At 35.9% G+C, this 16,042-nt stretch overlaps 1 protein-coding gene across 4 annotated transcripts in view; it reads right to left on the bottom strand.

Annotated features, from left to right (window-relative positions):
* Positions 1 to 15,360, bottom strand: part of ikzf2 (IKAROS family zinc finger 2) — a 32,146-nt gene extending 16,786 nt beyond the window's left edge. Inside the window, exons 1-4 of one of the 4 annotated variants that reach the window (XM_079822280.1) lie at positions 15,143 to 15,360; positions 14,934 to 15,065; positions 10,755 to 10,803; positions 4,672 to 4,776 (exon numbers count right to left, since the gene is read on the bottom strand). In XM_079822280.1, the coding sequence (XP_079678406.1) occupies positions 4,672 to 4,776; positions 10,755 to 10,788 (139 nt within the window). In that variant the 5' untranslated portion in view covers positions 10,789 to 10,803; positions 14,934 to 15,065; positions 15,143 to 15,360. Of the gene's footprint in view, positions 1 to 4,671; positions 4,777 to 10,754; positions 10,804 to 13,551; positions 13,956 to 14,933; positions 15,066 to 15,142 lie in introns of those variants that run through there. The other 3 variants (XM_079822282.1, XM_079822279.1, XM_079822281.1) reach the window with 3 other exon arrangements.
* Positions 15,361 to 16,042: the final 682 nt, after the last annotated feature.

A 16,042-nucleotide genomic window follows, 5' to 3' on the forward strand; every position in this document is an offset into this window, starting at 1 on the left:
ACACACACACACACACACACACACACACACACACACACACACACACACACACACACACACACACACACACACACACACACACACACACACACACACACACACACACACACACACACACACACACATACATTATTCAAATTATTCAACAATTATTCAGACACCAGATATAATTTTTTTACAAGTGGGTGCAGGACACTATAGTTCATTTATGTAAGTGAGGATGGCAAAATAAAGTAAACTGTGACATATTATATCCAAAAATACAGTGGACTACCAGTAATATTGGTACAAATTTGGGACCAAAATTATTCAGACACTTTGACCTGACCATGTTTTGCTTCAGTGTTTTTTCCTTTAGTTGCTAATGCGACCTTTTACACCACAGACTGAAGCATTGCTTGGTAATTGGTTGACCTAAATTGGTATTATCTAATTGTGTACTTAAATTTAACAGCTGACACCTGATTGGTTGATTGTTAGCCATTACATACCTTTCTATCAAAGTTATCTGATATTATCAAGATTAATTTGTTCTGACACAGTTTAACTGTGAGTTCTTGTTATATTTTATTACCATTTTCTAAAATATAGCGAATAAACTATGATAACGTGAGAAAATGTTGAAAGTGTAAATTTTGGATTGATTGTATATAAATATTAAAAATTGTAATTTAGGTATAGTTAATCATTGATATCAAATTGTAAATAATAAAAAGAAAATTAAAATGGTTTTATTTTATAAAAAAATATGTTATTTCAGTATTGTGGTCGAAAATCGCCTCTAAATAGTGCTATACATTCAAGAACACAGATTATAAGTAAGTTACAGTCAAATTACACTCAAGCAAAACGTCCCTTTTTGATTAAAAGACTGTTTACACACGGTGATATGCAGGTTCACAGAGCTTTTGAAAGATACTTCTGTAAGTGCTGTGTGGCAGTGCCACAACATAACCCTCGCTTCACCCGCTGGCACTTCCAATGAAGTATTACAGCCATAGTTGCTTAATATTGCACAAGAGATCTTCACTTTCAAAGAAACACTTATGACTCGCATGAACAATCGCAAGCCTCGGAGCTCAAGACAAAAACTCTATACCCATAGCAAATGTCAAAACAATCACAGTCGAACGGCATTACCTCAATGCGTCGAGACGTACTGTATGTTTCTTCTTATTTCTCTGTCCATTCTGTCAATCAGAAAACAGCTGCCTGTGGTTTAACTATCTCTAGCGTACACGTTACGGAGTGTCTATGATGGCTGCAGCTGAGTGAACTTGAAATGGTTGCCGGGACAACATACAGAATCCTTTAGCATTCTCATCATCAACAGATCAAAGGAGATGAATGAGAACAAAACGCACTCAGTGCTGGGGATACATTCACCCGAGTCATCGACTAACAGACTCTCATGACAGGCACAGTACATAAGCAAAGTAAGTTGGCTGCATAAATGACGTGCCAGTCTAACTCGAAGGTCTCTTTCTATTAAAATTTCACCTTTGCAGAAACTTCTTGTTGCAGTGTCTAACCCTTAAATATTAAATTATGGCTTGCACTTAATTTCTATGCAGTACGATATAGTAGACACATTATGTCCTGTGCAAGCATGGTGTTAACTAAACCATGTATGTGTAGGTTAGACTTCTCTTTACCCAGTAACATGTTTCTCAACGTCCTGCGCAATATGACCAATAAATTATCTACAAGAACTATCTCCATCTGGGATCATGGTCTGTGCCTCCATCCTTCGGTGGCGAGCGCTTCCCTTTTCTCAGTATGCATGCTCATGCTGACCAGCAGTTGATTTTGAGGAAGGGAGATGTCACACATTGGGCCTATCCCATCAGATCGCAGATAAAGCTGTAACTTCTATAATACTGCAAGATAAAGGTCCTTCCTTTGTCCCTTGCAAGCTGATGCTCACTCATTTCTCCTTTTTCTTATCTTTTGCAATAGAAAACGAGATATTGCATTTCATATTCTAATGTTAAAGGGATAGTTCACCCAAAAATAACAATTCTATCATCATTTACTCACCCTTGTTTCAAGCTTTAAAACTCTTTCAAGCTTAGAAAAGGAAACAAAAGCACAGTAAAATATTGTAAAATACTGTAAAATGAGTCATATTGTAAATACGATGCATGTGCTAATGTTCTGAAGCCATCTGAAAGCGTTGTGCAAAACAGATGAATTAATTTTTAACTAATAATCCTCATCTCCAGTAAGCTGTTAACATGACAACTGCTGCTGCTGCAACTGAATCATTTAGTCAGTGAGTTGATTCAAATGAACAAATCATTTAAACAAGTGGGAGTCAAATCAGTGATTCATTTAAAAAATATGACTCAGAGAATGATTCAGAGACACCGCTAGCTCTCAGTGGCACAATTGTGAGACATGCTTTCATTGAATAACGCGTGAAATTGTTTTCTTTTCATCATATAAGGATATTATATTATTTATCTGCTTTATCTGCTCCCATGAAACTTTAACATATCACTAAATTACAATGTTTCGACCAAACAAGGTATTCATCAGGCTTTAAGACTTTAGATAGAGTCATATGGACTAGCGCTTTTGCATCCATGCAGATATTAGCATGACTGGAATTTGACGTAGTTGTAAAGTTACTTATAGTCAGTCAGAAGAATATCTAAAGTGGACTATCAAAATAAAGTTTTACCCATCATTTTGAAATGTCGCTTTTTCCATTCTAAGAATGAAAGAAATACAGGTTTGGAACAATATGAGGGTGAGTACATGATGATAGAAATGTCATTGTTGGCTGAACTATCCCTTTAACCTAATCTAATCAATGCACCACATCTGAGAAAGTCAAATGAGAACAGGCATCTGTTGTCAACCCGCTTCCAAAGAAAAGAAACCTGGATTGTTCTCTCCTTAATAACTACAGACCAATTTCTAACATATCATTTTTGAGTAAGAGTTAGAAAAAGTTGTAGTCAATTTTTAGATTAATATAATATTCGGGAGAAAGATCAGTCAGGTTTCAGGCAAGGTCATAATACTGACACATCATTACTAAAGGTAGTAAATGATCTGAGATTAAATACATATAAAGGTAAGGCTTCAGGTTTAATCCTTTTGGATCTAAGTGCTGCATTCGACACGGTTGATCATTGTATTCTGTTAAACAGACTGGAAAAGCTTGTAGGTCTCTCTGGTAATGTTTTAAATAGGTTTAAAACGTATATTACAGAAAGGAACTTTTTGGTTAATATAGGTAACTGTATATCAAAGACACATGAAATATTGCATGGTGTTCCAAAAGGATCAAACCTTGGGCCTATCTTATTTTCATTATACATGCTCCCTTTGGGTAGCATAATTCAGAAATGACATAATGATAAACAGTTATATTTATCACTGTTGTATTAGAGAGGTTGTCTGACTGTCTGTCCAGCATTGTAAAGTGGATGAACACACATTTTTTGAAACTGAACAAAGAAAAAAATGAAATTCTTATTGTAGGCTCAAAATATGAGCGGGAGAGGATAGAAGTTGGATTGGGTAGCTTAACCCTACAATCTAAGAAAGAAGTAAACAATCTGAGTTTTAAGTCTCAAATTAATCAAGTGACAAAACTAGCTTTTATCATCTGAGAAATATTGTCAAGATTCGTCCTTTTTTATCCCTGGATGATGTTAAAAAATGTATTCATGCTTTTATCTTCTCTCATCTTGATTATTGTAATGCTATATACACTGGCTTAGCTAAGTGTTCTGTAGCAAAGTTAAAACTGATACAAAATGCAGCACCCAGAGTAATAATGAAATTAAAACGTTTTAATGGAATTACATTGGTTCCCATAACATAAACGATTTGGTGGTACTTCTTTTAGCCACTATGCTCCAAATATTTGGAATTCTCTACCAGATTAAGTAAAAGAGGCTCCAAGCATTCATATTTTTAAAAGGCGGGTTAAGACATATCTTTTTAAAGTTGCTTATCGGTATAACAATATGGTGTGAAGTGTTTGATTTTTTTCTATTTGTTTTGTCAGTTTTATCATTGATTTTGAGGTGACATTGTATTGCCAACTTCTTTATTTTACATTTTGAACCTTTCTGTTTTTTAATCTTTTTATTAGGGCTGGGTATTGACACACATTTCACAATTCGATTCGATTTCGATTCACAAGCTTGTGATTCGATTCAATATCGATTATTTTGGATATATATCAGGTACAATAACATGGCAAATTTTCTCAAGAAAAACAAATCTCTGCACTAATGCTCTAAACTATGATAGTCAGTTGTAGCCTACTATAATATTGAAGGTAAAAATTTACTGATTTGTATACAAACACTTAAATTACACTCACTTATGTTTTTTTTTAAGTTATAATATTAACTTTACAATTACATAATCATATTTCTATACTGCAATTTTTTTTTTTTTTTTTTATATAAGCATTTAAATGGTGGATGTCATAAAAAAATTAGAATCGATTAAAATCGAGGAATCAATATTTTTTACCCAGCCCAACTTTTTATATTGACTTTGTGTGAATTTGTATACCTATTATTTGTTTTTATGCTTGTGAAGCACTTTGAGTTGCATTTCATGTATGAAAAGTGCTATACAAATAAATGTTTATTATTATTATTGAGGGGAGTGGACTTGTTAGAAGACAGGCCTACTTACAAGCAGGGGAATCAGGACTTTGGGAACGTTGGCCATTGGGTGTGCTGGTCGACAGGTCCACCAGCATTCTCGAGTTCTCCTTCCTGGGAGAGCAATCGCCGTTACCTAGGAGACAGACAGAAACAAGTGCACTGAGGACATTGCCTTGCTCCAGGCAGCACAGCTATTGTGGCTAAATGCAGCTCTGAACTCAGATTCATACAAGCAGACAGTTCAAGGAACAACTCTCTTATAAAAGCCATGCTTTTTGATTATCAGTCAAAGACAAAACAGAATAAAGCAAACTCTTCTAGATTCATTTCTTACTGGCATTTTAATGTTTCGTACTGAATACTGTTTGCAACTATGCAACAGTTCCGGTCTGAGATGCTCATTGGTTAATACAGTGTTCTAGCAATGATACACAATATAGTAAAATATATGAAGTAAAACACATGTTCACTTAAATAATGTTATTTCTTACACAACATGGACTATATTATAGAGCAAAGATGAACTTGCTTAATAAAATCATGTAGCCTTCTGTTCAAATCACAAATTTACTTCATACTGTAGCCTACTTCTTAATATTTTTTATTTCCTATATTCAATCATACAGTTTAAAACTCAAATATACTCCCTACAATGTAAACAATATTTGTCAGGTAACAACAATGTGGTTAATGTGGTCTAAATGAACTGAATGATTTTTGAAAATTATACTATATAATATTTACACACACACGCACATTATCTTTGTGGGGATTCTCCATAGACATAATGGTTTTTATACTGTACAAACTGTATATTCTATACTAACCCTAGCCCTAAACCTACCCATCGCATAAAACCTTTTGCATTTTTACATTTTCCACAAAAAAAAAACGAATTCTGTATGATTTATAAGCTTGTTTCCTCATGGGGACCTCAATTTAGGTACCCATGGTGACACAAGTCCCCATCAGTCAGTGTGCATTCAGGTTGAAGTCCCCACCGGGATAGAAAAACATGAAAACACACACACACACACACACACACACACACACACACACACACACACACACACACACACACACACACACACACACACACACACACACACACACACACACACACACACACATGTAGTGTTTTCATCTTTTATGGGGACTTTCCATAGGCGTAATGGTTTTTATACCGTACATACCGTATATTCTATCCCCCTACACTGCCCCTGCCCCTAAACCTAACCCTCACAGGAGACATTCTGCAATTTTACATTTTCAAAAAACATCACTTAGTCTGATTTATAAGATGTTTTCCTCATGGGGACCTAAAAATGTCCCCACAAGGATGAGGATTTCGGATATTGCTATCTTTGTGGGGACATTTTGTCCCCATAACGTGATGATTACCAGTCCACACACACACACACACACACACACACACACACACACACACACACACACACACACACACACACACACACACACACACACACACACACACACACACACACACACACACACACACACACACACACACACACACACACACACACACACACACACACACACACACACACACACACAGTTACTGAATTTTGCCAGGTAAGCTGTGGTCCAGCTAAATAAATGATTGAAACCTTTAAAATAATATTCATATAATATGATAAAATAACTGAATTAATCTGACTGATTAGTTTACACAACAACGGCTTATATTCACTTTGCACAGTACTGAACCCTGCTGTTTAATACTCTAATAGATGTCCATCTAAAATGTTCTACGATCCTCTACAATATTCGCTGATACCTAGGTAAAAGAGAACAACCTATCCCATGGTCTTCAGGTACTGTACACACTAACTGCTTTTAATAGAACCCGTCTCTGTTACCGCAGCTGAAATTTCTCTAGGGTCAATGACCAGCACAATACTTCAGTTTACAGAGACGGTGAGCCATCAACTCATTTGTGGAGAGGTTGTTAAGCTTTCAGCCACATCCTTAAGATTCAGATTGGATTTCCTCATCTCTCCGCACTAGCCGCGCACTGGCTTCGGGAAATAATACGACTTCAGCGTGTCCACTCAGGGGGAGCGATTCCTGATCCCTGATCCCGTTACCCACTGACCCCTTCAGAGCCAAACACTCAATACAACGGCAACGACATTAGACAGCTCTTAATGCTTGCATTATGCATACACACAACCACCAAGGGCGGTATTACGGCTTAGATCATTCCTTGAACTCCACGTTTATGACTGGAAAGTACCTTGGATGTCACAGTTAAGCTGGCTGTTATATCTCTAACCAATGCACTAAATCTAGTCAGCACCTTCTTCAAACAGGTTTGTTAGGTAGCAGAGTGAGTCTGCCAAAGGACTCTAAAATAGTATTCATGGCATTTTTAATGATTAATTTGTCTGTGTTCTTCCTGTGAATCAACAGGTTCAATCCTTAAACTACTATGCAACAATAAACGCCACCCTTCATGAACTATAAAGGTTTTAAAAACATTACATTTGTGATTACAGTAAATGAATCAGTAAACGAGGGCCTTTGAGGTATATCAGGCGACAGATATCTGTGCTGTCAGGTTGGCAGACAGACACTGTCATTCTGACAGGGAGAGCAACTCGGGAGACACAGCCAATGACACAATCCCAAAGCCTGTCTCCGGTTACGGTGCCGGGGTTGAGGGAAATCTCAGGTAACCGGCAGTCCCTTGGCAACGGGAAACAAGCAGCCACTTCGATTTGAGTGACGGCTGAGGGGAGGATTTTCCATAACAGAGCGCTGTGTCTGATGGCCTCCCGGCATGAGAGAGGTTCTCAGGAAAAAAGATCTGTGAGAGCAAACTAAACTCGTGTACAGTAGCAGCCGAAAGAGCTCTCTTATCCCACATCTAAACAGAACCGCGATAAATATTTCTAATGCCAGGCGCATACAAGAAGACTGAAGCTTATCAACCTGTGCACTTTTATAGACTCACAGCTTGACTTTAAAGTCAATTAGACGTTTCTCTTTCCCATCTAAACACACACACACACACACACACACACACACACACACACACACACACACACACACACACACACACACACACACACACACACACACACACACACACACACACACTACCGTTCAAAAGTTTAGGGTAAGATGTTTTAACGTTTTTGAAAGAAGTTGTTGCATTTACTTGATCAAACATACAGTAAAAACAGTAATATTGTGAAATATTATTACAGTTTAAAATACCTGTTTTCTGTTTAATATATTTTATTTTTTCCTGTGAGGACAAAGCCGAATTTTCAGCATCATTACTTCAGTCTTCAGAGTCACATGATATTTCAAAAATCATTTAAATATGCTGATTTGGTGCTCAAGAAACATGTGTTATTATCTTGAAAATGGTTGTGCTGCCTAATAATTTTTGTGGAAACCATGATGCATTTATTTCAGGATTCTATATAGTATAGTATTTATATATTATAAATAGTATAATAGATTTTAACACTATAAATGTCTTCACTGTCGCTTTAGATCAATTTAGCACATCCGAAATTGAATAAAAGTATTAATACATTTATTTATTTATTTTAAAAATAATAACATTGAAATATTGGTATATTATAAATTATGCTCAAATTCTTTGCTATTCGTTTCCTTGCTCTTGCTTCCCAGTCTTGCAGTAAGCACTTGGCTATGTTATCATTTGAACAATCTCTGACGCACTTAAATATGTGGTTTTCTCAGTTTTAGAATGATTCCACTTTGTTTAATTTGTTCTATAAATCACATTGAGATTCCTACACATATGATTGTTGATGGCCCTAGAGCTCTATTGTAATGACAGCCTACAGCATACGGTTTATATTAATAAGGCTACCATCTGCCCCCATGCAGTGATGCATGCCGAAAATCCGTAGGCCCTTTGGAGACTACTGGAGTGACTACAGGTCTGGCCTGTGACAGTGCTGAGTCAGAATCAGATCCCGATTCACTCATTCGCTGAGACTGTGTATACAAATCAAACAGCAACCTACAGAATGGACTGTTCCATGCACTTTTTTAGTGGATCGATGAGGAAACTAATCGGGGGTGTTTTTAATAGTGGCCCACGGGTAAAAGTCGTAAAAAAAAACACATAAAACACAACACGTATGACTTGTGTAATATGTTTTCAGAGCAAATATTCAATGAGAGGGGAAAAAAAATATTCATGAGGTATTGATTGAATCATAAAAAGTGAATGTTAAATACTGAAAAAAATTATATATATATAATTTTTTTTTTCCCCCTTTAAATTAAAATAACATGCACCCAAGAATCATTTAATAATGATACATATAAATATGGTCAAACTGGATTTCGTGTGGACTTTACCGGAAGCTGTTTGAAACCACACTGGTGCAAATATTTTCATTAAACTCAATGACTTCTAGAACGTTGATGTGATTTGTTCCTTCTGGTTGCCGTCGGCTGTATTAGTAGTGGGTGGAGCCTGGAGGCAAGTTCGGTGCCAGAGCGGCGATACTAGACAAAAAAGAGACGTTTTTAACAGGATCGGTTCTCCCAGGAAAGAGAGTGATTGGTTGTGGCATGTCGTAGACGCTAAAGTTCGAGCGTGGATCAGGTTTATCCTGTCCATCCACACACCTCCACACCATCCTTCCACATCAAACACAAAACACATTCCCACTCACGCTCCTCGCCACCTGCCACCACTGAACTGCTCTTCTTTAAAAGGACACACTGAAGGGGACGAGGTCTTATTAGCATATCAATAGCAGTTTACTGTACAAAAGGTTCAAGTGTTAGCCTGTGATCTGAGATGGACAAACTTAAGACTGTCTTTTTAGGAAACAGAAACCAAGCTATTTGACTATTCCTAGTTTTGAGGGAAACTATCAGTAAGTAGTTTTAAACCAGAAAAGAAAAAAAAGATGTGTAAATGATGTGAAAATATTGCTGTGAAGACACTTTGACAGTCATTGACCACTTCGATATCTAAAGAGTTACGTTTTCTGAGATGTGACAATGCTGACAATGGTGTTGTTCGACATTCATTCATGTTTTTCAAATATAACGAGCCCTTTAAGAAAGGAAAAATGCCTTCAAGAGTCTATGGAACCAAGTTAAACTGTAAACTTTTCATTTTCCAAGACACCTGCAAGAATTTTTAGATGAGGGACGTTTTATCAGCATGTTCCATCTGTGGGAATCTGCCGGGGGAGTTAACGGGCTTGAAGGTACCACTGTGCACCTGGTACTGAAGCCCCGTCCAGATAACAAATCTCAAGGGGAGCCAAGAGTCAATGCTTTTCAACTGGATTTTGGGGGCAGCTAGTGTGCTTGACTACTGCACATATTCATAAAGCAGAACTGGCTTTACAGCTGCAGACAAACTCCCACAGTGCTGTCGGAATTAGATAGCATATCTAAAATAAATCAACACGTAAAAAAAGCAACTAAATATTTCTACAATGCAAAAAGTAATAGATAAGCTTTTTTTTTTTTGACCAGGTTTTCCGATTTGATTTACAGAAAGCATTCCTTGGTAAACCTTGGTCCAAATATGTGTTGCTCGTTTTAAGTCGGGAAAATGATTAATTCATTATCAATAGGCTTACGTCTAAACCTAATGAAGTGTGTGCCACATACACACCCAGCATGAGAGAAACAGAGAAGCAGGTGACATGATAAAAACACTGTGATGACGGAACTGCTTGACTATTTTAGGTCTGTATGTGTTCTGATTGATTACAGTAGAACTATTACTGTACTGTTATTTTCCTATTAATCTTTCATTGTTACTGATTAGCTTTCGAGTAGTATAACAGAATTGGCAACATTGAGGAAATAAACGTTAAAGAAACATTTTTGACTGAACACGACAGACATTAACCCCTAACAAAGGCCATTTAGCATGTTTTTATGTACAAAATAAAGGATCATTTATATATATATATATATATATATATATATATATATATATATATATATATATATATATATATATATATATATATATATATATATATTTTTTTTTTTTTTATTTTTTTTTTTTTTATTTTTTTTTTTTAAGTTTTTAAGTGAAATGTACGCAAATACTTTACTTACTTGCAATATAGCCATTCGACGCCTCCATGTCCATATTCAGGGGGCAGAGCTGTGAAATGAAGATGAGTTATAAATTAGATGTAGGATTTTGCATTATTCTATAATGTACAAATGGTAATTTAACAACCATTACTAGCACTTTAGTAATCTTTAGTAATTAGCATCTTGTGAAATTGAATGAAGAAAATAAGAGAAATTATATAATAATGTTCTGTTTTTCTTCCAAATCATGCAACACCAAGGTGCAAAACACTAGACGTTCAATGTCGACAGTTCATTTGTAATATATTTTTCATTTCAAAATCAGTACACATCTCTGGCACATAAACGAGCTGCTGTGAAAAAAATACATGAATGTACGATTTCTCTGTTGACCTTTTTTGTTACACTTTTTAGCTCTTCTGAACTGAATGCAACTGTCTATATCACTGCCATGTATGCTCTCGCTTTATATAAAACGTCTTAATTGTCTTGTACAGTATTAGGGAAGTAACATATAAAGTGACAACTTCCTGGTTAGGCAAAAAAGATACATGCAAAGTGTGAAAATTTAAATGTTTTCGCGGAGTTTCAGGTCCTTATAAAATAAGTCTAAAATTAAATGCTTGGACAGAGCAAGTGAGCTGTAAAAATGCACAGCTTATAGTCTATCGGATCATATCAAGCTGGCCTCTTTGCTGGATAGAAACACGTTTAGCCACGATATAGATGATTCTATAAACTATAAGAGTTTAATTCATGTAAACTAAAACACTTATATTAGAGCACAATCAGATGGTTAAATATTCTAAAACGGACTGGGAGGAATGTAATTTTCACTTGTGATGACAGATAAAATGAGAAATTCCGTGACGTTTATGGAGCACGACAAATAAGAGCTACTGTATGCTGTTTATGTTTTGCCGGACGAAAAGTGCAAAAAAAAAATACATGTACAAGTGCAAAAAATATATTATCTTGGCATGGAGCCAAATTGTCCTTATAGAACCTCACTTAAGACAGAGATTAGGGCATCTACAAGCACTGGGTCAGGTTTGGAAAGAGAAACGAGATATTTTTCGATTTCAACTTGTGTGATTTATGAGTATTTCTAAACCTAATCAGTAAATATCACGTAAACCAAGCAGTTTAATAAATAAACATTCACTGCTGTGCTTTATTAAATTGCAGATGCTAAATGCACAACTGTTTCATTAACAGAATAATAAAATAAAAATAATATTTGATTACATATTCCATAACGAGATGTGGCAATGCACAGTCCTTAAAGCATTAATAACAATCATGTGCACACATACATTAAACACTGACAAATCAGTAAACTATAAAGTTATACGATTTTAAGCCCTCATCAAGTCAGGAACTACACAATACAATGAACCATCTTTCCTAAAATCCCATAAATTATGCTGACATTACACAAGATTGCACCTGGATACTCTGACCCTGATCAAAGTGTTCTGAAATAAACAAGACACAAATTACAGCTCCTTGATATGGAAATACAACCAAATTAGTACAAGAAATGATACCTCAGATAAAAAACACTAAACAATGATAGCGTGATGAAATGTCATGCTAAGCATGAGGAGTGAAGTTGGCCTTATATATGGCGCTGCACTTCTCCAGGGACCCCAGCATACACACCATTCACGATACGCACGTACACAGCCTTCACCATCCAGTATTACCGTCCCCAATCAATTTCTGAATATCAGGACACTACTTTCATCTACTAATTAAACCCCTTTGAGATTTAATGGATGTTACATGCGTTATATCAGTCAATGATGAATAAGGATGTCCGAAAAAAAAAGAGAACTGCTAAAAATTTAATGCAAAACACATGTACCATGTTCTTAGAAATGTAATCTTTGGGTTCATGTTGTATCATACATTTGTGGGGAGTTGGGTTGGGGCATTTAAACAATTTTCTACTAAAACAAAAATCTTGTCATGTGGTGTAACCCTCACGTAAAAAGTATTAACATACTTTTCACGGACGTACACTATATCATCATTATCATTTTTATTATTATTATGATTATTTTTAAATTATTTTTGAGTCACGAAGATCAGGAAGTTTTCATAGGGTTACTCTATTTGACATGGACAAAAATATTTTAATGAAAAAGTAAAAATACATGAAAAAATTCATGACACACTTGTGAGGGTCTACAGGGGTCTCTGTTTTATGGTTGTCACATACAAACAAAATGGCTTCCTGCATGCTGGTTATGCCACCCTGACTTAATTGTTTTTTTTTTAAATATAATAAATATTAAATTTTATTAATATGTCATAATTGCTTTTTTTTCTTTTTTTAAGCATAATAATAATACAATATTGTATCAAACTTATTACAAGAATGTTAACCTCTTAGTGATACTTATTATATATACATATTTACATTATCTGGACAGTTACAATATATATATATATATATATATATATATATATATATATATATATATATATATATATATATATATATATATATATATATATATATATATAATGTCACTTGAGGTATTCATCATAGAGGATATGTAGTGTCTACTCAAGCAATTTTGAACAAAAATTTTATTTCACATCACTGTCCCATAAACGGATGTTAATAAAGCTTTTATACAGTATCGAGCCTATATGTCACTTGAGGTATGCAACAGAATTAATACAAAATGGCAAAATAAGTATATATAAATATTAGCATTATAATACAAAAGTCTTTCCGGACTTTAATTGAACTACAAGACTCTACGAGATGTTAATCATAATGAATGCACGAAACTTTTACCTTTTTGATGGTCTCCCCCCTGTGAAAACGCAAATAAGTGTCCAAAGAAATCCTTGCGTTAAAAAAAAGAAACGCGTGAAATTATTTCCAATGACAGAGGCTTTTCAGAGTCTACTGTGATGATGAAGTCCTCTGATGACTGTCATGTTCAACTGGAGTTCATATTGGTCACAAACAGGGGACGATCTTGCACCAAAACGAAAAAAAGAAGAAGAAGAAAAAAAACTTAGGAAGCGCTGCTTCTTGGGTTTCTATCGTTTGGTGACTTCCTTTGCGCCGAACAAGCCCGTCAGCTTTTCCATTTCACACGCGTCTAAGCGCCTTTCCCCCGACTATTAGATTTCTTCCTCTGATCTGAAACTGCTTTGACATAGTGAAGTGAAACCTGCGCCTGTTCCAACACCTGGGTCAATCGATGTCAGGCTAGGGCGAACACTCAACTGGATCCACCGGTTCCAAGGGAATTAAGCCATAAATAAGGAAATGATGGGAACTGCCTACAACAGGCTTAGAGCCCAATATTTCCACCTGTCTGACAGTCCATGAAAAGGTTGTGGGATGACTCTGTGCATGTTTTCTATATGCTTCATGTGCAGCTCAGTATTCATATGACACATACGCCGACAGCAGGCTAATTCACATCCATTAAATGCAGTCATTGACTTGTCATGATGCGCAATAAATAGCTACAGAGATTTATTTATTTACAAACACGAGTCATAAATATTGATAAAAGTGCGAATTATGGGGGGTGTCAATTCACAAGGCTTGGTGTGTATGGATTGGGGGCGGGGGGGCTATAGCTATAGTTTTCAAATAAGTTACGTTTAAAAATCATTTCAAGCGTTTTGTTTACTACAAAGTTAGATTACAAGTTAGAGTGTGCTAAATAACGATATGACCACAGCATCAGCTACTCGAACAAAACATAAGTTCTAGCGTGATTTATCACGTTACTGATTTAACCATTAAATATATCACAAAAATACCTAGAGATGTTTAAAACGTCTTCAAAATATAAAGTTTAAGATTAACTATGCCGCGCGCTAGGGGCGCCAAAACAATCTCAACCGACTGCGCCCTACAGCAATTATTTAAAAAAAAGAAAAAAAAAGTTGATTACTATTAAATTCCTTTACCAATTCGCACACTGTTAGGGGCAAATAATTTCACACTCGCAACAAGTGACCAAGGCTATTGTACGAATTATTCAAGTAAAGAATAATGATAGTATTTATGTTTTAAACCAGGCAAACGGCAAGCAAGCAGAGACCTGTTGCTATGGTTACCACAAATTCTGTTCGCGAGCGATAGTTTAGCGCACCCTGACTAACAAAAATGTAAGTTAACTTTATTTGTTACTGAAACGCACGTATACTTACATGTGACAAGAATAAACACTGTAAGACCAACACCTTTTCCTTTGACCTATTTTTAGGGGTACAACCCCTTCCTTCATTAGGTGGGGTCAAACTCCCCCATAATTCGCACCTTGATCCATACACGTCCTGGACCTGTCAAAACAGAATATACAGACGCATAAACCCTTTAAACAAATAAAGAAAACATTTGAAACGGACATTTAGCTTACCTTCAGCAATGCACGGGGTGACACACGTCCATCTCATCTGATATGGAGTTATAGACAGCGTCTAAATGCAGAGTATCCACTGCAGTGCGATAGACGCGTTGCAATAGTGATTCCTTTCGCCTGCTTCCTCCATCTTCAGAACGGACAGCAGCGACCGTCTGACTCAGAGAAACGGATCTATCAGTTCCACTCGGTAATCGATTAGACGCCTTATCACTGCATTTAAAATGCGTTTGGCGTGATCTCCAGTGTGGTATCTATAAGAACACAAGGGAGAGAAACTGGAATTAAATCTGCTATTCTAAACCCGGTGGTGTGTTGTATATTACATTCACATCCTACATTTGAACTGATTAATACAATTATTAATATTATAAGCCTTTAGTACGATTATCTAGGCATACATTATAATTCTAGCCTAATGACCACTGTTGGGGCTGCAGTCCTTACACGTCCTCAAATACCTATTGAATGGTCTCTTAGCGTATCTTAGGCTACTAGTTTTCGTTTTAGTATAATATTTTCAATCCCATTAATAATGGAGAGGAAGAAAGAGATAAATTAATACATTATTACAGGCAAAATTGTTTTTATGTTAAAAAATAAAAAGATTCAGGGTGGGCATCAGTTTAAATGAGTAGCCTAATATTTCTCTTGGGCCCCCCTCTACTGGTCGACGAGAGAAATACACGTCTGACCTAGTTGGAGTCCTGTCAGAACTGTGTAGAGCTGGTGATGCCAGTGAAACAAAAGTCCTTTTTGCAAATGCTGAGGAATCACAACTCATTAAATTTCATAGTAGGCTATTACAATACATATCAGTTACAATTTCAAGACAGATCTTTAACTATACAGTCAGAGAAACTGATCACTAAGGTCATTTCTTTATCATCCTCGGGA

Source organism: Gobio gobio (assembly GCF_949357685.1).
Source record: "Gobio gobio genome assembly, chromosome: 7".
NCBI classification, from domain to species: Eukaryota; Metazoa; Chordata; class Actinopteri; order Cypriniformes; family Gobionidae; genus Gobio; species Gobio gobio.